This window comes from Coloeus monedula (assembly GCF_965178545.1).
Source record: "Coloeus monedula genome assembly, chromosome: 5".
Lineage (NCBI taxonomy): Eukaryota > Metazoa > Chordata > Aves > Passeriformes > Corvidae > Coloeus > Coloeus monedula.
The window spans coordinates 51,724,714-51,751,790 of record NC_138785.1 but is presented as its reverse complement, the minus strand read 5'-3'; the positions used below and the strand labels follow the sequence as shown (position 1 = coordinate 51,751,790).

The 27,077-nt window shown below is 42.4% G+C and overlaps 1 protein-coding gene across 1 annotated transcript; it reads left to right on the top strand.

Annotated features, from left to right (window-relative positions):
- Positions 1 to 15,657: 15,657 nt before the first annotated feature.
- CHRNA9 (cholinergic receptor nicotinic alpha 9 subunit) lies at positions 15,658 to 22,179 on the top strand (the record flags this gene model as incomplete). Its single annotated transcript, XM_082282577.1, has 5 exons — positions 15,658 to 15,727; positions 18,004 to 18,149; positions 18,959 to 19,113; positions 19,777 to 20,309; positions 21,623 to 22,179. 5 exons carry the CDS (start codon positions 15,658 to 15,660, stop codon positions 22,177 to 22,179), a joined length of 1,461 nt encoding a protein of 486 aa, XP_082138703.1.
- Between the last annotated feature and the right edge of the window lie 4,898 nt (positions 22,180 to 27,077).

Here is a 27,077-nt window from a genome sequence, read left to right as displayed (position 1 = left end):
TCAGTACACTGGTTTAAGGTCAAAGCATCTCACTGTGCCAGCTGGATATGAAAAAATTATGGCTGTTAATTAAAACAGAATATCAATATAAAGGAGCTATTGATGCTTTCCTTTGCATAATTACCAAAGAAATACCCTTTACTCTTACTGAATTGGCTAAATTACAAAAGAATACCGTTGCACTAGAAAGAGTCTGAAACTAAATATGTGTGGAGAATCTCCCTTACATGAGGAGAGTGATTTATGCTAACAGAAACAGAACCTGAGGGTAACTGGGGACCTGGGTGGGGTTTTCTTAACCACAGGAAGTAAGAGCTCCCTGGTCCCTCACCCAAAAAGCCACCTCTTGGCCTGTGGGGTCGAGTCCCCTGGAGACAGGCGATCCAATTGCCATAGTAACTTCTAAGGATCAGTTGACTGAAAGTGTACAAAAGGCTGCTGGTCCCCCAGTAGTGCATCAACACATTCTGGAACCTGATCAAGGCTCCCCGATGACTGTGCTGGTGGATCCAGAATCGCATTCATGAATATGAGCGAGATGACTGGGACTCGGCCTCACAGTGTGCTAATTCTGCAACAGCTTGTAGTAAAGCTGTAGAAGGGGAGCTACCAAATGTATGCCAGGGAATTAACAGATTGTTGTCTACTGTCACAGCTCTGTTTCTGCAGTGAGCTTCCTCTAAGTAAAGATCCTCTTGGAAACTAGCTGGAGGACTGAGGAGTGCAGTATGATGCTGGCTGTTTTCTGAATACCTAGTTGTCACCTAGGTAGCTCCTGAACATGCTGATGTGAAGCACTACACAGGATGCCATTACTTCAAACACCCTTATGTATGAAAGGTGACACTCAACCTTGTTATGATTGTTCTTCTCAGATACTAGTCATTTAATCAGTGTTAAAAGTCTAGCAAATGCATCAATTACAGAGTGAGGGTTTTTTGTGTTAGCTATCTCTTTATGTCCTCTGCCACTTTTGAACTGAGAACGGCCACCTTTGATATGTTAGCCATGCTTCAATTAAAGGCTACTTTTGATCAGTATCCAGGTTTGATACATCCTTTCAAGAGGGATTAGTGAAGGATCCTAACAATTGTCAAGGGGAAGGCTTCTGTAGGTAAGGAGACTGAGACTGCAACAGCAACAGGTGAGATTGGATGCAGCTGCTATGGAGCTGCAATTTGGACAACAGAGTAACTTCACTGCTGGTGTCACCAGCTGTCAGTTAGCTTTACTTCTCATCACACTAGACAGTAAAAAGAGTGCAGGCTTGTAGCAAGTTACATTGTCACCACTGCAATGAATGGCCTTTGACCAGGGGGTAAAAAAAAAAAAAAACCAACCTAGAGAAGTTCTTGAAAGAAAACACCATTTAATGTAAGATTACACAAGGTCAAAATGCAATCGGAACAAACATGCTGAATACCATATGCACTGCCCCATAAGTCCCAGTTTTAGAACCATGACACTTCATTCTCAATACCACCACAGGTGTGAAGTCACCCTCCACTTATTCCTCCCCTTCTCTCTAACTTTACAGAGCACTGAAAATTTAGTCTGTGAAAAGCATAAAATTTGTGAATTGCAGAAGATACCCCCTACTATGAAAATGCAACAGATAGACAGAAGTATGTCTTTTTCAGAATCTTCACCATCACCTTGCCATTCTATTAATCACTTTGTGGGGATGCCCATGAGATACTGCTGTTATGGTTCCCCAGCCAGAAGGAATGCACGCCATACTGGTTTGGAGGAAGTCCAGCAAACCTAAGACCACGGCGGAAGACAGTGAGGAACTCCCTCTTTGTCACAGCCATACTATTTGAGTGCACAAAGAGAGGGCCCTCTCCCTGTGGCCGTGCTGCCACATAGATACGGAGAGCTTCAACGGGACATACCCACATCTCTTTACATAATCTTAGTTGGACCAAATACCTCTGCTGGCCCATTTGAGATGTATGCAGAAAAAGGTTTGCACTCCCTTCCATCAGCTGGAGGTCACTCAAGTACAGGAGCTCTGGCTGTGCTATGTTTTGGTGATTTGCCACCATCTCTTCTATATGGAGTACACCAAAAAAAGCTACAGTAAAAATGGCACGGAACAACATACACTCATAAGGAGAGCTACACACAGACTCCAGAGTTCCCAGGAGAAATCTTAACACTTCAACTGTTACAGGAGAGTATTCATCATTTGAACAGCGAGTCCTGCGTTTCAACCTTGACATCATGGAACAGATAACAGGATCTGGAAGAGGATCAGGATGATCTACCATTCTGGAGATGAAAGACAGTCCTTTCATGTACATTATTATTTTTGTGGGAGGCACATTCTGGGACTCCATGGCAACCAGAAACTCTCTCAGTTGTTCGACTGGAATTGGCCAGACTGCAGACAGAGCCATGCCTTCTCTAAAAGAAATAAAGTTTTTCAGGCCTTCATGGTAGACTTGCCATAAGTGGTTGTCTCCTGAATCCTCCAGTAACAGCAGAGCCTTCAGGGGCCAAGGGCCAAAGGAATGCTTATCAGGAACCTGGCTGAGCTTATCTGCTGAAAGAAAACCATGTTAACAATGGCAAACAGAAGCAGATAGAAGTTCCCTCCCTTTCAACATGCTTCAGCCTTTACTTGAACTTTTCTGAAAAAAGCCTGCCCCATGCATTCTTATGACTCTCATGAGCAGAGTTTCCAGAGCCAGAGCACAGAGGGATTACATTCTCAAAACCCATAAACCCCCACCCATTTGTCTCTTTATAGGAACATCTCAAGCCTGGTGACAGATCTGACACCCTGTTGCAAGGTTTCTGTGACCTCAGACCTCCATCAGTGGGCGCAAGTGGCTGGGAGTGACAAAGCCACCGCAAGGTAACAATATATTCAGGAGTGCACAGAGGTCTCAGAAGTCTTCCAACAGTGTGGTCAGATCCCATGGAAGAACCTGGCAGGACTCTACCCACCTCCTCCACCACTCAGCCGCCCCCCGGCCCTCCCTGCCCTGCCAAGGGCACACTCACCAGCTCCTTCCCCACCGCCAGCCTCCAGTCTACTGGGACCCCGTGACCTGGTGCAGCCATCTGGACCACACGGCAGCCACCCCATACCGGGCTCCTGCCGCAGCAGTGCCAGCAGTGCCCAGAAGGGTGAAGGGGAAGCAAGCAGATCAATCCTTCTTCTCTGCATCATGAACAAAACAGCAGCCACGCAGTGAGAAGCACAAAACAGCAACTCCTCAGTGGTGCCACTGTGCTGCCCTTTTATACCTTGGCTCTTTCATCCAAATTGGAACGCCCCCTTTATGTGCCCTTCTGCGACTCACCCCGAGCCTGCGCCTGAGGGTCCATGCAAGGGTCCTCCTATCCTGCTTCCTCCACTCTCTGCCCACAGGTGTGCGGGGGAGTTACCTGGAAGGTGGGGCGTCCAATAGCTGGACGCTGCCTAAGTGGCCTGTTATCGCCTCCACTGTGCTGCAGCTGAGGGCTAAGGAAGGAGTAGAGGGTGTGTCTGCAGAGGGTCTGTTTGTCCTTGGCCCTGTTCTTCTCCCCTGCCAAAAACCTGTGCCATTTTGTTACTAAAATGAGAGAGCTGGCAGCAGGGGAAGGTACAAACACATTTCAGGTCTCTATGATGGCCAGGAGTAATGGTCAAATCCTGAGGGAGCGGGAGCTCCCCGGAAAGGCGGTTGCTGGGGTCCCTGTACAGCTGTCTTCAGAGGGAGACCAAAAGCTCAAGCTGTCGGCTGAGGAGCCTGCTAGCTTTGCTTTTTCTTAGGATTTTTCAGGGATAGCTACTGTGGAAAGACAGCTGTCTCGTTAAACTGTGCAGAAGCATCTCAGTGCATTGCCTGTACTTCTCAGCGAAGGAGGGCTGATGAGTAAATCAGAACGGAGCCAGCTGCCCTGAGCTGTTCTCTACCAAAGCTTGAAACCAAGTCTTGCTGAGTCCAGGAGAACAACTGGGAGGTAACACAAGTACTTATCTCTCCTCTTTCCTTATCTCTAAATCCAGTCACATTCCAGACTTTGGCGGCAGACGTAATAAACGACTGGACGTTTCACACCTTCAGTTCTCAGGCCACTCCCGGCTTCGCACCCTCTTCTCGCATCGCCCAGGGCAGCGCTCCGGACCTCCGGGGCTGTTCTCAGAGGAGGGCGCTGCGGGCGGCCCCGGGCCTTGAAAGGGCCCATAGGGCTCAGCTCTGGCAGTCTTCGTTCGGGGCGGCCGCTGCTCGTCCTCCTGCCATGGCCTGCGCTGCCCGCGCTCCGGCCGCGCCTGCCGCCGCGCTCTTCTGGGAGATGCTGGCGCTGCTGGCCCGGGAGCCGGGTATGGAGTGGCTGGAGCTGAGCCTTGCTGGGCAGGTAGTCACCTCCCCGCCTCGCAGACGGGAAGCACCGCGGAGCGGCGGGGGCGGAGCGGCGGGGGCCGGTAGGTGCGGGCCGGGGCCGGGGCCGGGCCGCTGCCGAGGGGCACCGCATCGCCGGCGGCCGTGCCTGCTACCGGGCAGGGAAGGATGTCTCAGGGGAGTTTTCCCTCCTGGGCTGGGAAATAATGTTACCTACTGGCGGGAGTGTGCTGTGTGAGCTTTGTTGTTGTAATTTCTGTGAGCCGTCTCTTGGTTTAAAAACTGATTTTTATTTGTCTTCTCTATTACTACTCTGCAACCACGGAGTGTTACCACATCCAGTGCCTGATATCTTGCTTGCTTCTCATTTGAAAAATATCTCTGGTGCAGCTGTGTGTGAGCTGTCTATCAGATAAACTCACAGCATTGTCTGGAGGTGTAATGCACTCAGGAGTACAGTCTTTATTGCTGCTTAAGTAGTGTGCTTGTGCCTCTTGTCACCATGTGCTAATGTGGATCTTCTCTTGTAGGAAGCGAGATCAGTTATCATCAAAAGCATTTATTGGGACCTTGTCCTCTGAAGACTTTGTCTTTGCTGGAGCACTCAGGGGATAATAGGCTTTGGCAGGACTACCTCGAAGGACTGAAGAAATTCCTCGTCTTTAGGGAAAGCATGGGAATGCCTGCAGCCTGGCCAATTCCAGCGGAGCAAATTAGAGGATTTTTGGCTGTGGAATCTAATTATTCCTCTTCGAAGACACTCATATACATGGCAGCACTCTCTTATTTATCAAAATTGACCGGTAACTCTGATCCTCTGGAAGATCCTATAACCTGTTGCATGGTGACAGGGTTGAAACGTCGAGCGGGTATCCTGAGGGATAAATACTTGCCTGTAACAATTGAGATGTTGCGATCTCTCTTAGGAGCTCTGGAGTCTGTGTGCATAACTCATTATGAATGCTTACTGTTTCGTGCTTTATTTACTGTAGCTTTTTTTGGAGCACTTCGAATAGGAGAGATGGTGGCAAAGCACCGTAATGTACTGCAGCCTGAGCTGTTGTACCTGAGTGATCTCCAGCTGATGGAGAGGAAAGTGTTGCTTTTTCTGCCTTATTCTCCTGTGGATCAGGAGAGACATGTCATCAGCCTGGCGCTGTCTGGAGAGCCATGGGTGTGCCCTGTTTTGGCCCTCCGGAGCTATTTGACAGCTCGTTCACAGCTGGAAGGGCCACTCTTTGTGCACTCCAGCTTTAGGACTGTAACGAAGAGGGAGTTCCTGGCCGTTCTCCGATGTGCCCTGCGCCTGCTGGGGCTGTGTCCGGAGCAGTACGGCGTGCATTCCTTCTGGCTGGGGACTGCTGTCACTGCTGCGCGCTGCGGGTATCCCGGGGAAGATGTCACTCGCCTGGCAAGATGGCCCTGTATGACCCCAGGAAGATTCTAACCATGGAGACCAACAGGAAGATAGAAGCTTATCTTCTAAGTCGTCTCCTTTATGTAGAGTCAGCTTTTAGTTGTATAGTTTCTAGCCTTTGACAGGACTTTAATATTAACACCTGAAATTAATTTTGTACCTCACAGTTGGGTGATCCTAAGTTCACTCAGAACTTGCTTGTTCTGTCTGTATTTTAAGGTGGGGGGGAGTGTCAAACCTTTGTGCATAGACTGCATTTTTATCTTGTATGGTATGAGATAATAAAATACTGCCTTTTAAAAAACAGTTTCTGCCTACTAGTACTATTGTTGCTCTTTACTCAGAGGAAATCATAATCTTGGTTTTGAGAGCAAAGAATGTCAAGCAGACTCTGAAGTTTTGAAGAAAAACTTCTGAGCTTTTAAGGTAATAGTTGTAAAGAAGAAATAGTTAAATGGTGTTATCTTTTGGCATAGCTGTACATTTTAAACACTAACATGACACTTAGGTCAAAGGAAAGCTACATTATTAGCCAAATAACAGACACCAAAAGATGATCTTTTTAAAATGTTGATCATCATAAGATGTTCAAAATTATACCTTTTACTGTTTAAATGGATGACAGCAACTTTTAATCAAACTCTGCCTCTGAAAAGATTTCATTTAATCCTCTAGACTCAATTCCCTCTGAGCATAATTAGCTTAATCAGTATTTTAAATAACAAAAATAGCACATGGTTCACCTAACAGTTAATGATTTCCTTAGGATGTGATACTTACTGTCTTTAATTTGACCTACTTTTTTCCTGAATTTAAAATTACTTTTTAAAATTGAATTTTCAGCCATAACCATAAAGTACAATGGCTTGAGTATTTCTAATTTTGGTGTTAATAGCATTTGTAACACTTTGATAGCCTGTGGTGGAATATATTTTTCACCGTATGGCTGGACTGGGACAGGAGTTGGTGAGTCAGTCAGTCCTCTCTCTGAAGACTGTGGTGAGCAAGCCTTTTTTGATCACCCTTATTACTACCGCTGCTTCAAACCTGGACTATGATTATCACTCAACAGGCTGGTTGTGTGTCTTGCTCTGCCCTATACCCTTTTCTAACAAAATTCTGGGCAACAGAAAGATGGGACCTAGATGAAATTTAATGCTGGCTTGACCTCCATGTGGATAATTAGCCATGATGTCTGAGACTTCTTGTTTTAGTTGAAATACACCCTGTCCATGCAGGGCAGCACCTATCTACTACTGACTACTGTGCATGGTGTTGAGTTCACTATGGGAGTTAACTACAGTGCAGCAACACTTCTGTGGTAATGCTGATATCAGAGATATCAGCTAAAAGGTCAGCTAAAATCTATCTTTTTCATTACTTTGCTTTGTTCACTTGAATTGCTTGCTTGTACAGTAATTTCTATTTCTGTGCATGAAATCTAAGTGTAAATAGAGCTAAAGTAATGCAAATGTCGCATCTCCCCAGGAGTTATTCTGAGGTGCCCACCAGCTGCTGCTGCTTGTTAGACTGAGCCGATACTTAGAACATACCTACAGAAAGAAGTGCTTTGTGCTCTGTGGAAGCTTTGGGTTTTTGCTGTCCCACGTGTTTGTGATGTGTCTGCTCACTGGCTTGTGCTGTATCTAGGCAGGCCAGTTTCTAGCACTGTCTGTTGCCTTCTGTGAAAGGTCTGTGTACTGGCTGTATGTAGCACGGGTTTAGTAGTGGTGGGAGGGGGGACTACGAGGGTGGCCTCTGTAGAAAGAGGCAAAAGGGGCTGGCCCGTTCATACTTTTGTTTTCCAGTACCCAAATATTTTAACAGTGAATGTGCCTGACCATTTAACTACCTGCTAGGACTATTCAATTTAATTGATTTCAGCAACAAATTGTGCTTCCCAAATGGGGATACAGGAAAGTTTTTTTGCAAGTATTTTAGGAGTGCAAATAGTTGTCCTAGCAGACAGGAATGGCTGTATTAGTGCTTGCACCTTTAACATAGGTGCTGTTTTGAAAGCTTTTAGGTAAGTCTGTCTTCTGGGGAAGCTGGTATTTGGCAAATAAATGCCATGATGATCAGGAATACCGGGAAAACGATTGCCTGTCTTATCTGTAATTTCTATGTCTCTGATACATGAAGCAGAAAAGAGAATTACCTTTGTTCTTATTTCTGCCTACATTCTGTAGCTATAGCCAGAGCTTTTGATCTTGTACCCCTCCTAAGTGGAAGTAAAACCTCAGAAGTAGCACCTCCTGCCCCCCCCTCCACTGTCCTGGGTGTCTGCAGAGTTGTTCCTTTCACGTATTCTCACCCTTCTTTTCTCTGGCCACAGTTACATCTGCACAATAACTTTCTTCCTTCTTAGATATGTTATCACAGAGTCGTTAGCACCGTTTCTAACTGGCCCAGGCTTGGCCAGCAGCACGGCTGTCCTGGAGCCATTTGGCATTGGCTCTGCTGGACATGGGGGAAGCTTCTGGCAGCTTCTCACAGAAGCCACACCTTTAGCCCCCTGCTACCAAAACCTGTCCATGCAAACCCAATATACTAGTTGTTTTCATTTAGCTGTTCTAAAGAATAGAAACAGAATAGATAATAAGAAGGGTATTATACTTTAAGGTGTAAAATGGGGAGCTATTCCAACTCACATTTTTTCCTAACATGTTAGTTAATGGTTTCATGCATTTTTATCATGTTAGCAGTGAAAAGCTAAGCATACTTACTCCAGAAAGAGCTGAAAAACTCCAGTAATACTGATGACTCTCTGCTGTGGGAATTCACTGTATTACATGCAGATACTGGTGAATCATTCACATGGAAGCTTGAACTCTTAAAATTTCTAGAATTTATAATTGTTGAATTTAAGTAGTTAGACTCTTCAAGAATAAAGGGGAAGCAATAGAATCATAGAATCACAGAACTGTTTGTGTTGAGACCTTAAAGGCCCTCTTGTTCCAACCTGCCTGCCATGGGCAGGGACACCTTTCACTTGACCAGGTTACTCAGAGCTCCATCCAGCCTGGCCTTGAACACATCCAGGAATGGGGCATCCACAACTTCTCTGGTGAAACTCTGGGAGTACCTTACCACTCTCAAAGTAAACAATTTTTTCCTAATATCTAATCTAAACCTACTGTCTTTTAGTTTGGATCCATTCCCCATTGTCCTGTCACTACATGCTCCTGTAAAAAATCCCTCTCAATCTTTATTTTAGCCTCCATCTGGGTACTGGAAAGACACAATTAGGTTACCCCTAAGCCTTTTCTTTTCCAGGCTGAACAAACCCAGTTCTCTCAGCCTTTCCTCACAGGGGACATGCTCCATCCCTCTAATCAACTTGGTAGCCTCCTCTGGACTTGCTCCAGCAGGTCCATGTCCTTCCTGTGCTGGGACCCCAGAGCTGGATGCAGCACTGCAGGTGGGGTCTCACCAGAGCAGAGCAGAGGGGCAGAATCCCCTCCCTGGCCCTGCTGCCCACGGTGCTCTGGATGCAGCCCAGGACACGTTTGGCTTTCTGGGCTGTGAGTGCCCATGTCCAGCTTCTCACCCACCAGCACCCCCAATATATTGCCTTGAAATACTGGCAGAAGAGAAAGAATGATAGAACTATGTGTGTCACAAGTCCCACGCTTTTTCCCTTATGTATAGCTTCCCACCAAGAACAAATCAATAACCATCAGTCCAGCACAGACCGTACCTCAGTCATTACAACCACTGGATAAAGAGCAGCTGTCTCGCATGGCAATGTAATATGCTCCTTTTGTTAGAGCCCAGGAGTAAAGCCAATATGGAATTTGTTGTTATAATTGTTCCATGTTCTAGCAATGCTCTTATACTAGCTCTTTTCTACTGGCTTGAGGAACTGGTTCTTGTACTTTTATATACATTTCCCAAAAGCTGCAATAACTGCAGGATGACTGTAAGATAGTCTGACTTCTCATAGCTCTGTTGTAGCTATAAACTGCACTAATCCTTCTTGCATTTTGTCCAACATCTTGGTTCTGTTTCAGAATAAAATGCACTTCCTTAAGCTAAAGGCAGCTGAGCAATTGGCAAAACTACTTCACAGCCCCCTGCCAATTGTTGGCAGGCAAGGAGCAAATGTTTTCCAAAGCACACAAACCAATCAGATAATATGTAGTTATAGTAGTAATTTAATGTTAAAGCACTTTTTTTTGGTCTTAACAGCTTTTATACCTCATATCACCTTCCACAGTACTTGAAAAATAGCAGCTACTTAAGCCTGTAAGATTCAGGTCAGTGTTGTAGGCTAACACTTGTAGATGGCAAATCCTATGTCTTTATTGGCAAAATAATTTTTTTCAGCCCACTCAACCAAAGAAAAGATGTTCCTTGGTGGTGGCTCCCTGTATTACCACTTTAGCTTCTTTTTTTCCCTTGGAAGAACTTAATTTCAATACATTCGTTATGAGTTGAAAAGAAGAAAACAATATCATGTCTTTGGACTATTGCTTGGAATTTTGCAAGTTAAAACCAACAGTATGAATACAGCCTCTCTTCACTGAGCCACTGTGTTTATATAGACTTAAGAAAAGGGTTGCTGTCTTCAGCTGAAATGACGGTGCTTTGTTCCCAAGATATAAATTACACTCTTATGCCAGAGTGAGTGTAGCTGCAGAGTTTGAACAAATCAGAGGTTTACTACAATATTTTGCTCAAGAGGAAATATTTTTGCTTAAACCATAGCATAATGTAGGTGTGTTCATGCTAGGACATTTTAATGAATGTCAGTACCCATGTGCCATAAGATGTGTCAGTAGCTAAACCCATGATTCATCAAAAGTTCTTTTCCCTCAGAGATGAGTAGTTGCTGCTGGCTTTATCCCACAGGGAGGTTTATTTGGGCCTAAATGCATTGTGCTAATTTAGAGTTGTGACCCCTGCCACGTAGTTGTGCCATATTTTGTGTTGCAGGGTGGATGTGAGCTTACCAGGAGAGCGAGCATATGTTTTCTGGAAGTGCTAAACCCTCTATGCAGATACTCCTGTGGATGTGATGAGTTTTAAAGAGATGTTCCCATCCACCTCTAAATTTTGGAGAGAGATGAAACTTCAGTTTTGAGTTAGTGTCTAAACTGTTGCCTTTCAATCTTTCCTCTTCAGATAGTGGTTTAATCTCTGGGGTTTTTTGTGATATGCATACAAGCTGGGGCACCTAGAGCTGTCTTCAGTCCGCAGTGGTAGCTGGGAGGCTTCCCTCTACTCCAAAAGCTGAGGTAGTGGTGCTGCCTTCCATGGCTCAAAAGTGATCATGAAGAGGAAGATGTTTGAGTCTGTCAGCACACTTGTAACTGTGCGTAGGAAGTTTTCTCTAATTCAGTTTATTTTGGAGCATCAGGCTGCCTATCAGAGCAAAGTAGTGATTTGTGTCTAGGCCCAAAGGTAGTCTTTGTGTAGAGCACAGATTCTGCAATTGGCCATTCAAAGGCATGCTACAAATCCAGACATTATCCCAATGAGAAAGAGATGTGTATAAAATAGCTTTCTGATACCTAAAATTATAAACTAGCTTTGTCCTTAACCCTGCCAGGTACTGATGAACAAAATGCTAATGAGCTTGTAAGCATTGTGGTGAAAAAAGGAGTAACCTGTTGCATTTTAGACCACATTAAATAATTCCAGACTTCTAGATTCAAAAAGTTTCTCTTCAGGGGCTGGGAGGTGGTGAGCCGAGCTGCCTGTGTAAGTGCCCCCAAATAATTTATATTCAGAAAACCCCACAACTGTAATGTGCAAATGAGGATTTCCCACCTGTGGAAAATGTGGCTAACATTCCACATTATCTCATGACATAGAATTGTGAACACTTCCTAATGTATTTCCTATCTTCTGTGTGTACAGCAGGGTGGAAGAAAATATGAATGAGTATGTTGGTTTTGGGTGGTAGGGGATTTTTAGAGAGAAGGAAGGAAGAGGCAGTAGGTGGGTAAGAAAAAATGAGGTGGAGAGAAACGTTGCATCTAAATGAAGTGCTGTGCTCTCTAGAGCAGGCACGGTGAGGCTGTTCTGCTGGCAACAAGAGCTGTTGTTACCCGTGCTGTTAAGACCAGTTAGTCTAAGGAGAGAAGTTTGACTCTGAACAGTTAGTGTGCTGCTTGACCCTATCACGAGATAATATTCAGTAGCAAATGCTGTGAAGAAAGTGAATGTAACAGCTTCTGTGGGGAAAAATTGGCAGGAAGGCAACTAGAAGCAGACTGTGAGACACTTCTTACAAACTGTGCTTAGAAACCAATCTGTTCTTCTTTATTGTTCTCTGATGAAGGGATGGATTATAAATCTGTCTATAAAGCCTTGAGGCCTGTGATAGTACAGTATCTGCAGCTTTTCCAGTTGAAGGTTTAAAAACTCTTAATGTTTTTTATGCAAAAAAGGGTAAGAATCTATTAAAAAATTCTGAAAATGTACATATAAAAACCTTAGGCTCAGGCTCATAAAATTATTATTTTATGCAGAAGAAAGATTGAAACAACAATATTCTAAATATGTTTTTACACTTCTTACCTACAATGCTTATAGTTTGGCTAAGATAATTATCTAACTTTGGAAGTTTTAATACGAAAGAGATCTCTCCTATGTCATCTCCACTTCAGTCTGTCCTTAGAGCACATGCAGAGTCAAACTTCCCTTACAGGGCAGTACACTGAATTTAGTTTTTTTTATGATGCCTTGGTAATAGTGTGTGTGTCTAGAACCATAAAAAGTTACATGTGTTATGTGAGCGGTGTACAAGCTCAGTGCTCCAATGAATGGTCCACTCTTGTCCCGCTGAATGTGCGCATAAACACAGTGTTCTGCTGTGTTAACAGCCCATACTCATTCCCACGAAGTCAAATGTCTGAACAAAATACGTGGAAGCCGGGTTGGATATTGTGCCATGGGCCTTAATCACTCTCCGCATCAGCAGAAGCCGCCTGTGCTCCAAACACGGTTTTGTATCGCCTCACAGTTGACGACAATAGCTTGAATTCGCTCCCTTGAAACCATCCCGTGACTGGTCTCAGGTCTGTAGGTCCTGTCCGAGAAGGAAGCCCGGAAAGACCCCGGATTCGGCCACGAAACGCTTTTGTTCCTTCTGCTTATCTTTCTCTTTTAAAGAACATCTTGTTTCACCATGTCTTACATCAAAGGTAACGCAAATAATCTGCGAAACTGATCGAAGTAGACTATAATGCGATGCGATTTTTGTGTGATAAAGCGCCTCGTCTCTCCGGGTGAATCAGGAGGCTGGGTGACAGGGCCATCTGCTGGCAGTGGGACTCCGACAGCATCCCTGTGAATTCCGCTGGGAACGACTCTAGTTCTAGGAGTGGTTAACAGCTTCATTCTAACTTCCCAACACCCGTGACTCTTCTTAAATTATCTTTGTAAGCGGCTTAGTATCTTATATATTAATTTCTGACTTGGTAGCAGAACTTTTTACTGTAAAGAAAGAAAACTCTTTAACTGTAAATTTAGCCTGCATTCAAAAGTTAAATGGGATGTTTGATCTGGGACCAGTATTACCATAGATTATGCCAAAATTTAAAACTATATTCTGAGGAAGTGCGGGTTTGTAGATTAATATCTCAGATCAATGAGAAATTAATGTTAATGCTCAGTCTTCACATAAAATGTCTACATTAGGGACATTTTGATTAAAAATACAAATCAGATATCTTGTGAAGAAATAGAAAGAAGCCAAACGGTCTGTCATACTAACATTGCTAAATTTCTTGTGTCTTCCATATTGAAAAGACTTTTGGATGTATTTTCATTTTACTTTTGCAAGCACCGTGCAATCAATGCAGCATCTCAAACATAACAAGCATGTCTAATACATGTATGCTCATGTTTACCTGTCTGTATGTCCAGTGTGATGACTGAAAATATTATAGGTTATAAATCAGAGCTTATGATCTATCCCTTTGCAAGTTGATAATTAATATCATGGAATTGTATATGCATCTAAGAATAAATTGGGTAAGCAACATGTAAACATGCTTTATGGTTTTGTCTTTTGAGAACCTGCAGTTTCCCTTCAAGAAGGCTTTGTGACAATAAATGTGCATAGTTCTTTAATATATGTGATCTTATGCAAATTAAAGTACATCAGTCCACACTACTTGACATGTGTGTATTGCTGATGTAACAGGTCACACCGTTGTCTCAAGCCTGTGGTAGAGCAAGGCTAGTCCTGGTTCCAGTAGTGTTTATAGCAGGTCTCTTAAAGCAGTACCCCTGATCACTCTTGTAATTGCAGTAAGAGATGTGATGCAGTAGCTCCTTGCTGAGAGAATGGCAATTTATTGTAGACTAAAATTACCCCCTGAGAATGCAGTGATCTGACTGTATCCAAAAATCTTTCATCTCCAATTTTTGTTGTCTCTAGCATCATATAACTTCATCCCACAGAGAAAGCAGGTTGTTATATACTGTCTAGGGGCTGTTCTGACCTTTTTGACTTCTAAACTGTTTTCCACTTTTTTACAATTTGGTAATTCAGCAAATGAAATGACAGAGATGGATTTCATTACAGGAGCTTTTACCAAAATTATTTATTGCTTACCTAGTAAACCTGACCATAAATGTAATTGATTTATACATCCCAGAAAAGCACAAACATTAGCCAGTGGCTGCTTGTAGTGCTGCCGTGTAGAAATTATGTGTATGGAGGGATAATTTTTCTTCTAGCCAAAAGACAGTGCAAGAGTAAAGCAACAGTGTTTTATGTTTTCTGTGGATCAGGACCGATTTTTTTCCCCTGGTAGTTCACTCTGCATTTTCACTTTCTGTTTTAGTGACTGTTTTCTGTTATCTGTTCCAAAAGCATGGCAAAAGGGACTGCAGTATATCAGAAAGGATGGATTGGACTGTGGGGAGGAGGAAGTAATCTCCTCTTGCCTGAGAAACTTGAAAGAGAATGTCTGTGGTACTAGGAAGCTAACTTGACAACGTGAGTAATATAGACAGAGCTATTCAAGTTCTGACCATCGGGCTGAGATGGAAGGCCAGGTGAGGTGTTGTTTCATGTTCATATCTTTTTCCTGAAACTCTTTTGGCTGAATGTAAGTGCTGTTCAGTAACTGTAATTTTTTTGTCAAGTTCACCTGTGAAAAATTGTACTGTATAAGGGAAATGGCATTTTACCTGCAAAGTGCAGTTTTGCTCCTGGTTTACTGTGCTGAGTACTGGTCTCCAAGTTGTCTACACCTGCTGAAGTTCTTGTTTGCACAGTGATATTGAGCAAATATTGGATTTGTTGTCTGACTGGTGCAACTGCATCTCTTCCATGTGGCAACACCTTGGTAATGAAAACCTTGTTTTGTCAGCATGGAAGTAAGTAGGCTGTGGCTGTGGTTATTGGATTTTTTTCCGTGTGATATTGGCTGTGTGATGTACAGTGTAACTATTCCTATTAAAGTACTGAGTCAGATCACTTTTTTGTGAAGGTCCACAAATTCCATAGGACCGGTTCTGAGCAGGCCATTGCAGAATATAAGTGCAGTAAAGCATAGCACTCCAAAAAACTGTAAAAGGATTTATCATAAATTGGACGAAATCTTACATTTGTAGCAAAAAAATGGAATGGAATACCATTTTCGCACTGATACCCAATCTGTTGGTTTTCTGTCTCAACATCAGCTTGAGACCAGGCAGCGCTCAGGTTACCAAGAGAGGGAGGGTTCAGCAGAGCCCCAGGCAGTGGCAGGGACAAAGCCCATCGATCGCTGCAGGACTCTGACAGCTGCGGAGGGAGGACCGAGCTGCTTCTAGAAGCGCATCAGTGTGTCAGAACCTTGATGCTGCTGTGCAGCTTGATTTACGTTTTTGGATAGTTTTGGATAGTGGTAAACACTTCTGTGACCTTGGGTGAACAGTTTTATTTAAGGTCCAGAAATGAAGATAAGGAGCCTCTCTTCCTTTTACGTCTCTCTGTGGTTGCTGTTCACAGCAGTGAGACTCAAAGGTGAGAATACTGCTTGCTAGCTAAATGTTGCATTGAGGTTTATTTTATTCAGATAGGATCTTGTGGCCTGATGTACCCTACATGGCTGAGCCCCAGAAGTATTTAATCTGTTTAGTTTTACATTTAATATTTAATTTACATTTAAATTTACATTTAATATTTAGTATTTAATCTGTTTAGTTTTTTAGTGTTGTCTCACTGATGCATTGACAAAATGATCAGGTACGACCAGAACTGCAGTGCTCTTCGGGAATACCTTTTTAGTCAGGAAGATTTGTTTTGAACTCTTAATTAGTCCAGGAAATCGGTGTGAATCACCAGAGAGAGATGTACTCCAAAGCACTTGTTCCCTACGTACTGCCGCCTGGCATTTGCGCAAGTGCTGCGAGTGTGTGAGGGGCTGAAATGCTGAAGTGATAATGACTCAAACAATTGGCCATTTGCAAAAGCAGCGGGTGCTCTGATGAGGCCGGATTTGTGTCCCACTACCGAAGGGGAGGGGGAGAGCTTTTGAAGCTGCGTAAGATCGCGCCAGATGCAGAGGAGGTGAGCACCCATCACCAGAGATCACCACGACAAATCAACCTTTGTTTAGCAACAAGATGAGTTTTGAACCAGATAAGGGAGAAGACCGATAAGAAGCAGATCTTGTGAGATGGGATAATACTTTTTATCCTGTATGGTGATATCTGTCCTCTCCATTATCTACTCTTATCCTTTATTCCTCTTTCTTTCTTTTTCTTCTGTATTTTCTTAAGTGTAATCTTGATGCTTTTATATTGTTTCATGCCTATGGATAACAACCGATACGGCTACATACCTCTTTCCCACTGTTGAAATTGATACAACTTTACAATTTTTTTTTGTAGCTTTGGTCAGGGGTTTGTTCGCCTTTGCCCAGGGGGAGGGGAATTGAAGTTTCTCTTCAAAAGACCCTGTTCACCGGGTGAGGCCTGATGAGTTTAACATCTACAGATTGGGAGTAGCCAGAAGATGCACAGGAAATAAACGAACATTAAGGGGCATTACCCCCCTGGTGCTGTCGGAGACACCTGGTCTGGGAAAAGATTGTTAAGAGAACCAAGGAATGAGGACCGGATTAGCATCGAAGGGGAAGGGATCAATAACCAATAGGAGATTGAACACTGAGAACTGTGTAATTTGAGTGAATGTGAATTTCGTTGGGTTTTTTCTGTGTAAATAGGTGAAAAGTCTGGTAAAGAACCATGTGTGATGGAATGATTTTCACTGCACAACCCGGACATGTGTGGATGAAATAATTTCTATTGCACATCTGACTCAGAATAACACCCTGCCCAGAATAAAGTAATGCCTAATTCTCTAACACTGAAAAGATGTTGTTGGAGAGTTTCTGGTTTTCCCATAGTTTCAGTGACACCACTGCAACCAAATTGTTCTAAAATAAACCTGCCACACATAAATATATGTATTTATACATAACCAGTCATTCGGTGTCATTTCACTCTAATCTGTCCCAAGGGATCTATTAACAAGAACCTCAGTTACCTCACCTTCAGGGGTGGGTTGTAACAGAGTGCTCCTGTTGTCCTTGCCCTTTGCTCTAAGAAATTTGTGAATCTATATAAAGATGATACAGAGGCTGCCTAGAGAAACTGTGACATACAAAACAGTATGAAACAGCAAAAGTGCCATTTAAAACCTCAAGTTTCAGTGAATTATCCTTAGTATCTAAGTCTGGATAGCAAGAAGCATCTCCAAATACATGGTTTGGAAAAGATGTTGGTGCTAAGATGTATTCACACATCATGCAATTGCCAGCTTGTGAAGAAAAGCAGCTCAGATTTTTACAGGTGGTAGTTTGAAAAGAAAAAGACTGAATTCTGGAAGTAGCAGGGATCTTACCAGTGCTGGATTTGAGGAGATACCAGAAGCCATTATCCTGTGAGTAGGTGTGATTTCAGACCTTGCTGACTGGAAGTCAGTAAACTCTGCCTGTGAAAGTCATTGGTAAAATAAAAGTAATTATATTTACTTTCAAAAAATGTAGGAATTGCTGTATATAGAGTGTTTTTCAGTGAAAAGCTTGAGTTAGCTGTTCATTTACTCCAGGTGAATGCTGTCTTTATTTGAATAGCTTCATCAGGTGTACTTCTGTAGCTGAACTCGTGGTATTCTACAATATATGAATGATAAATATATTTATAGCAAATACTGCTTGAAGCAGTAGAAAGAGGGTGTTTTCTGATGCTGCTCGGTGCTTAATCTATTGTACTGAACAAGTCCATGTTATCTAGCTGTAGAATCAGCCAAAGGAAAATATGCTCACATGCTGTTTAATGAACTGTTTGAAGACTACTCCAATGCTCTGAGACCAGTGGAAGACACAGATAAAGTACTGAATGTCACCCTTCAGATCACATTGTCCCAAATTAAAGACATGGTGAGTAAAAGCACAGTTCTGTTTTTCTAAAATTATGCCGAAATATACTAGGTGTAAGCCTTTTGTTTGGAATAGGAAGAGCAGCTTCTATTTTCTTGTCACAGCTTCAGAAATGCTTCCTCACGGGCGGGGGAGGGGGGTGTGTCCTGTTCCCCGTTTTTTTGTAGATTCCACTCTGGTTGCAACACTTAAGGCTTCCATTATAAGTCTGGAAACTTAGAGCTGCTGAATTTTTAAGACTTCTTTTGTAGTTAGGTGCTGGTATCACACCCTCCAGGCAACCATTGCTGAGTTTTAAATACAGCAAATGCTTTTTCTAAGATGCAATTAATTTCTTCATAAAATCCCTAAAATTAGCCTTCAGTAATTTTTATAAATATGGTTCTCTAGATATACTTTTAAGCCAAAAGAAAATGTGTCTGCAGGGAGAAGGGAAGATTATTTTTGTGACTTCTGAATTATAATTTCAAGGCCTCGCCAAGCTTTCAAAGGATTTCTTAGCCTGAATCTGTTAGCTGTTTGCTATTCTGAAACTTGCAAAAGGAAATTAGGAAGATACTGGGAGCCTTAGACACTGATTAAAACTAGGGAGGGTGCTGAGGGAAGAAGGTTTGCACAAACAAAAGTCCAAACCAGTGATTTCCCTGTACAGTGTATGGGCCTAGATGCCTGTCTGAGAATTATTTTGTGGCCTGTCAGTATTCTGGCCTGTTTTGAGCACTACATCAAAGCCATATCACAAATGCTGTCTGCATCTAAGATGTCATTTTGTCACCTTCAGCTAGAAATATCTCTACATTTTTATGCAGGATGAAAGGAACCAGATTTTGTCAGCTTACTTATGGATTCGACAAAGCTGGTATGATGCATACCTCAGATGGGACAAAGATAAATATGATGGGTTGGATTCTATCAGGATTCCAAGCAATTTGGTTTGGAGACCAGATATTGTCCTATATAACAAGTGAGTGTGGCTGGAGAAAATCAGCTTGTATATTTGAGGGAGGGAGGGGGTTAAAGGAGCAACTGGCCCACAGAGTCTAAACTTTCATCACTACCTTACCTTAGCAAGGGGTATGTTTGTTGCCTTAACATTTGTTGTTGATAATCTAAATATTTTGCAATAAAGCTATAGACAAGATCTGAAAATTATGCTACACAACAAAGCTATTCTGAATTTCTCTGCACTGAGAATTGAACACCCTGGCTGTCTGTGGTGCTTTCTGCTGAGGCTGCTAGGAAGTTCTGGAAGATTGTCCACAAAAAACTGATACACAGAGGCTGCACTCCTTGTCTGCTCTCCCAGGCCAATAATGACCAGCAGATTGTTTTCATTTTTAATGAATGGACTCTTATCCTACTGTATCCCGTTTGAGGTCAAGTTGGAAGAAGCTATGGCCAACAAATACAACATAATTTAGCAGCACTGACGTTTGGCATTCATGGGCACTCATACCTGTAAATAATGATTAATAGTAGGTTCCTACTAAATTTCAGTGTAAATATGATTTCAGAAACATGCTTTTAATGGTGCGAAAGGAGGGTCTTCCCCCTTGCTCACCTTCTCTGGCCCACACTCTTTAAGTTGTTGTGTCTCAATCCTGATTGTCATTTTTCTGTCTTTTAGGGCTGATGATGACTTTTCAGAACCAGTAAATACTAATGTAGTGCTGAGATATGATGGAAAAATCACTTGGGACGCACCTGCTATCACAAAGAGTTCATGTGTAGTGGATGTGTCTTATTTTCCTTTTGACAGCCAGCAGTGCAACCTTACCTTTGGGTCCTGGACCTATAATGGCAATCAGGTAGACATCATCAATTCTCTTGATAGTGGTGACCTCTCTGACTTCATAGAAGATGTGGAATGGGAGATTCACGGTATGCCAGCAGTTAAGAATGTTATCACTTACGGCTGCTGCTCTGAGCCTTATCCAGATGTGACCTTCACGCTGATTTTGAAAAGGAAGTCCTCTTTCTACATATTTAATCTGTTGCTTCCCTGCATTTTGATCTCTTTCCTGGCCCCACTGGGATTTTATCTCCCTGCAGACTCTGGTGAGAAAGTGTCTCTGGGTGTTACAGTTCTTCTTGCTCTGACTGTGTTCCAGCTGATGGTTGCAGAGATCATGCCCCCATCTGAAAATGTACCTTTGATAGGTGAGCTTTACAAGCTTTGTCTTTAAGCATGACTCACTAACAGCAGGGCTGTACGTCAGGGAATCTGTATGTAATTTGTGATTTCTGGGAAGATTTTTGAAACATAGTGCAGTACTTAAAATGTGTGTGGAATTTGTATATGTATGCTGCAGTTTTTAAAAGTTATTTTGTGTTTATTTTAAATTATACATTAACTAGCTATTTTATATTTATTAAATATAGCTAGATGTTTAGAATTATGGTATCACATCTTGAAATAAAGCTAGTAATGGAAGACAATTTTAGAACTAACACATTAAATGTAATCAAGACCTATAAGCATGAGGTCAGACTGTTTCAAGCTATGTTTCTGTCAGATCCAGATGGTTGGATGGCCTAGCTGGCATATTCACAGTTGACTTAATATCTGACAATTGCTACATTGGATTATAGTTCCTGGGAATCCATTATGCTGAAATTTAATTTATGTCTGGGAGTTCAGAAAACTTCATGTGTAATGAAAGGGACCTAGCTTCAGTCTGTTTTCTCTATTCTCACACTCTCCCTTGCCATCCTTTCCAATCCCTTTGAAAATGGGCTCACATCACACTTGTCTGTGTCATGTCCTGTGTCATTGCTGTCAGCCCTCGCTTTTCCTGTGGAGGCTGCAGAGCAGGACTGGGAGCTGCCTCTCTGTGTAGGTTGGCTGGGTGGTCAGCTGTGTACTTCAGTTGCCAAAAGCAAGGGCAGAGGAGCACAGCTTGTATTCACTTCAGCTTGCCACCCTTCAGCTCTGACCTCTGAGCTGGCAGCACACTGGTTGTGGATACCAGCAAGGTCTGGATATTCACTGATGTGTGTGAGTGTGAAAGAATGGATCTGCTAGTGTGGGGTGCACCAATAGCTCAAACAAAGTGTTGTCATCACTGTTGTTAATACATGAGGAAGTGGGATTTCCAAGGTGCCATGTGAAGCCATTGGCATGGGGATTTTGCAGACACTAGGAAAAGAGCAAGGCTCTTGAGAAACATTTTTGAGCTGCTTTCTGAATGGATGTGTTTCAAGAAATCAGAGGGTTTAGTTGCAAATATTTATCATGCTCATGCAGTAGTCACATACTCATCTGATAAAGACAAGCCAGTAATGAGAATGAGATTTTATTTTAATGGCTTTGATCTTTGCTTTTAAATGGTAAATTATGATCTAAGAGAATTGGGGTGATTAAAAATGTTTCACTTGCATTTATGCTTAACACTAAGTTGTCACACTGTTACTTCTCATTGAATTTTTTTATTAGGGTAGCATCTTTAATATGATTTTATTTTGTGTTCCAGGAAAGTACTACATAGCAACCATGACCATGATCACAGCTTCCACTGCATTGACAATCATTATAATGAATCTCCATCATTGTGGCTCAGAAGCAAAGCCTGTTCCACAATGGGCCAAGGTGGTTATTTTGGACTATATGTCAAAAATCTTCTTTGTTTATGATGTGGGTGAAAATTGCACAAGTCCAAAAAGAGAGAAGGAAGAAGAACGTAGGTTAGAGGGGGATGATGGGTGTCAGAGGAGGCACAAAGAGGTAAGGAGTCCTCTTTCCAATAGGAATGATGACTGTAATCTCAAGGAGAAGCTCAATGGAAATTGGAATAAAAGCTATGGAGTTCATGATGAAAATGTTAGGGAAACTGTTAATTGCTGTTCTTGTTACAAAATGCTGATTAAAAATATCGAGTATATTGCTAATTGTGTTAGAGACCATAAAGCAAACCGGGCCAAAGGAATTGAGTGGAAAAAAGTTGCAAAAGTGATGGACAGGTTTTTCATGTGGATTTTCTTTATCATGGTGTTCTTTATGAGTGTGCTGATCATTGGGAAGGCTGCTTAACTGAAAATGAATATGTTCCTTTTGTAAATCTGAATATTCTCTGTTTGTTTAGGTGGAGTTCTGTGACAGGGGTGCTTTTGAGATCTTTGTCTTGCATTCTGTAACAATAAACAAATTGATTCTGTAGGCTGTGACAGTGAGTCCAGACACTGCATAACTGAGGACTTTGCTGGTGACTGTCCTTGCCTTTTAGCATGGGTGTGCTGATGAGGCTGCAGCATAAGCTGTCAGTGTTCCACCTTGGTGAGTGGTGGCCATGACTTCAGGCTGTCTAGGTCAGAGCATTGCAGCAGTGGAGCAGACAGCTCCTAGCTGGAGCAGACAGCCTAGACTGTATTCACTGGGCTGCATCTCTGCACCTTGTAATTTGATCAGCCCTTTCTCTCTTCCAGGGGGAAAAAAAAGTGTATTTGTGACATGGTGACATTTTCTGGAGATCATCCCTTCATGGCATTACCTTTTTTCCTTTTGTTTTTAGTTTGTCTTGAAAACTTACATTTTTTGTTACAGCTCACTGGTCACTGTTCCTATCATTTCATAGGCTCTACGTCTATCTGCTGTGCCTTTAGCTTCCAATATGGTTGAGCTTAACTGAATATGACCTTCCTCTTTTTCGTTTCCTGCTGCTGAATGTTACTGTATTGTCACCATGGCTTCAGTAAGCCGGAGAGCCAGGGTTTCTGCTCACTGAGTCAGAGGGCCTCTCTTCAATTCTTTCTCTTGAGCCTAATAATTGGAAGAACTTCTCCCGTCCTTCCTACATGTCTCATTGCCCTGGGCATTTGTGTAAGATGTGCCTTTAAATGTTACTTGAGACTGCTAAAATAGGAGGCTGTGACTTCTGTCTTCGCTCATTGTATTTACTACCAGTGTTCACCCTTTGTGTCCCTTGTCCACTCTTACATGCTCCTTAATACTTAAATTTTAAACAGTTTACAGGAATGCCAAGGTTGTTCTGTGCATTACTTAGCACAAAATCATGATCTTACAGACTAATTAAAGTAGTGCCATAATCAACACTCCTTGCTCAACCCCTTAGTACTTACATGTATGGGAAAACGTTTGTTGCTGACAACACCAAAAACCCCTCTTCTGTGTGTTAATTTCTGTTAACCCTCTCAGACTGATAGAGCTCTGGAGGATGTCTCTTGTAGTAAAGTAAGAAACCAGTACCCCGGGCATGCCCATGGCAAAGAAATTGCTTTTGCAAAGCACCCTGAACTTTGAAACCATGATATTCTAGATGCAGTGGGAGAGGCAGAATAGCATTGTAATGGATCCCAGTCAAAAGTTCATGTGATAAAACTCACTTTCATAACTGTTGGAGTTAACAGGAGCATACCTGTGAATCAGTAACTTAAGAGCAAGGAGCTGAACTGGTAAAGTGATGCAGTTGTTATGCCCAAATTTACTGGAAGAGAGGGAATTGTTCTTTTAATTTTGATGATGTAAATGATGCATTGAATTGCTAATGGCAGGTTTTCTTTTGTGTGGAATAATTAACTCTGTAAACTTATCTGGATTCTCATACATAATGCAAGCCTTAAAGTCCAGGTTTTAGTGTAAAGCTAAACTGGTTGTCTAGCCAAGAATAAACTCAGTATGTGGAAAAAGTCTCAAGTGTGTTACCTGTGTATTATCAGTTCCCACTCAACCAGGGTAACTTTGAGTAGCTCCTTTAGAAGACAAGCTGTTCATTTTCATTCACTGTGCAGAAAAAAGATTGCATCCATTTGCCACGTAGTTCAGGGTTTGGCATTTACACTGCCTGCTTGAGGAAACTGGTTTGCTCATTGTTGTGGAAAAATTATTGTCTGTAAAGCTGAGGGAGCAAGGTATTTAAAGATAAGGGTAAAATATTCAGAACAAGAGTCTTCAGCACAGAAAACTGACGACCAAGGGTTTTTTTAAGGCTTATGGGTGGCATAAAGAGTTACTGTTCACAGGAACTGGGTACATGAAATGTACACAGTGTGTGGCAGTGGAGGAGTCTGTACAACATATGAGAAGGCTGAGGAGCTCTTTGCAACAGGATTGGTGAATGCCAAAAGATCATATGGATTTAAAGACTTAAGAGAAAAAGTAGAAAAATCTATTGGCATACTTCTAAATACAGTCACCAAGTGTTGAAAGGAGGAGCAATATTTTAGGAATTCATGACTACAAGCTCTTCACTGCTCTTCATCCTGCTGGTGGCACCCACTGGAGGCAGCCTCGGGGTTTAGACAGCTCTTTAGTCTGACTCAGAATATCTTTCTTAGAAATTTAGGTATTGTCCATGTCATTCTGTTCAAAACAAGCTGCCGCAGTTGTGGGCTTCCCATGTGTAATGGAAAGTTTGCAATCATAGGTGGATTGTGGGAGTCTATCATGCTGGTGCTTTTCAGTACTCTGCACGCTTGGATGATGATGTTGAAATCATGATTTGCAATTCCCTAGTATTTTTATGTGAATATGTGATGGTATTGAAGAAATATCGTCCTTGCACAAATATGATTTGAAAAATAGTTCTAATTATTTGAACCAATTAACTATTAAAATTTCTTTTTAGTTGTTATCTTTTTCTTTGAATCACCAGACATTCTCAAGTGGGTTTTCTGCCCTTCATTTACATATGGTGATTTTTCTTGATCTTGTAAGAAAAACTTTTCCATTTTTAGTTCATAAGAGCCCTGGATTTGATAAAGATTGTGAGCAACAGATGATGAGTGCCAGTAGAAGCTGGTCCTTGAGTTTTTGTGATGCTAGGACCTACGAGTCACATCTTTGGATGTGATCATATTTCAGGGTAAAAAGCAAAATGTGACACTGCATGGCCATGATTCTGGTGACAGGGCTGACCCAAGGCCCATGCTACTGCCATACAAGGGCTACCTGTTTAAAGCTAGCTCAGGAGTTTCCAGCTAAACAGTAGGGACAGTAGCTTAGGTCTTAATGTTTGCAGAATCACAGAATCATTTAGGTTGGAAAAGACCTCTGAGATCATCGAGTCCAACCTTTGACTGATCACCAGCCTTGTCAACTACTCCATGGCACCAAGTGTAATGTACAGTGGTTGAACGCCTCCAGAGAGGGTGACTGCGCCACCTCCCAGGGCAGTTCATGTCAGTGCTTGGCAACCCTTTCCATGAAGAAATTTTGTCAAGAAGAAACTTGCTCTAAATCAACCTTGTGTGTTAGTAGGCAGAACTGTACATGACAGCTCTAGTGCTAAGTGAGGCAGGAATGTTTAATCTATTTGTCTTTGTCTCTTCCTCTTTCCTTTGTGTGCCTAATGCTTAGATCCAGTAATTTTTGAGGAAGATTAAATCCAGAAATTATTAATAACTATGATTATAGTAATAGAAAATTAGCTATTTATGCAGAGTAACTCTGCTTACCATGAAGGCAGTGGGGTGACTTTATATTTACTGAGGAAGACAATGATGCTGCAAAAATACTGTTTTTGATCTGTGTGCTGCAGAGGCCTTTCAGGGATGAGCTGACAGATTCTTTTGTTGTACCACCTCTTGGCAGAGAGATCAACTCTCCTTTCTTGTACTGAGTCGCTGCAGTGTTGAAATGAGGAAAAAATATAAGCTGTCTCTTGTGATGCCTTCACCGCTCTTTTCACAAGAAGAATTGCAGAGCTGAAGTGTAATAAGGTGTTGGGATGTTGAATTTTCAGTGGTGCAGAAAGGTAGAAGATGGCCTTTCCTAACCTAGGAAACACCATTGTGTTCATGGAAATTGAAGTGTGAGGATTCAGACTAAACCAAAAAGGATCATCCTGAACCATAAATGACATCCTGAGACACAGAAGAGGTTTTTCCAATGTTTCAAGAATTCAGATGTCACATTCTGAGCATCTACATGTTTTGTCCACTGGTTAGCAATGCTTGGTTCTCTGACACTGCCAGGATTACGGTAAGTGTTTCAAGAGTCATTTCCCAAGAAATGCAGGAGTGTGGCAAGAATTCCTGATTGTGCGTCAGTCCCAATACGAGAAGCTGAAGACCTGAATGTGATTGTTTTGGAGACGGAAAAAGGAGACTATGGGGTGAAAAGCAACTCCTCTCATTCTGTTTATAGAACTGGGAAGAATCCATCTTTTCTTACAAAGTTCTGTTACTCATTGAGGAAAAGAATATATTGACTCTTGTTTCTTTTCTTAAAATCTTTTCATCAGTGACAGTATATAGGACCAAAGGTGACCTTTGGAGTTTGTGTGCAGCCACCTCCATTGTACTTGCAGGCAGAGTGAGTGAACTAGAGCTCAATTAAAGGAGGAGAGAAAGCTGAACATCTCTTTTCTCACTGTTCTCTGAAGTCTACTAAAAAGGAGAAATCTTTCTTCTTTGTTAGAGACAAGTCCAACTCTGTGGTAGGGACCAGAGGTAGTGGAGGTGTTTGTATTCAGTTTGTGCTGTGCAAATTAGGGCTTCATTGTCTCCAGACACCTTGTAAGAGCTCCATTCTCACCCTTGCAGTAAGGAATGACAGAGATAGCAAGTACCTAGCTCAGTTTTGTTCTTATGTCTGTCTTTCTAAATACTTCTGTGCATTTGATTCCTAGTCTGTAGGCCACAGACCTCTGAAGATCTGCAAGGCCACCAGGAATACACTGCACCCAAAGGTGAGTGTCTCGGGTGGTGCCTTCTGGTTACCTGGGGTGCAGGGATGGACCTCGGTAGTGAACTAAGACATGCCTAAGTCACATGAGTTTCTTTGTCTGCCCATGACAGTGCTGTATGTTCTGTCAGGTGTAGTTCTGGCCATTGTGTTTGAGAAGGCAATCCAGAGGTACCTTTGCAGCAGGATGAAATAGAAATCTAACTGTAGAGGGTGGGATGTAAGCTGATGGGGAGCATAGCAGGGTGGAGAACATGGTCTGTGCAAAAGCTGGCATCTGGAACTGC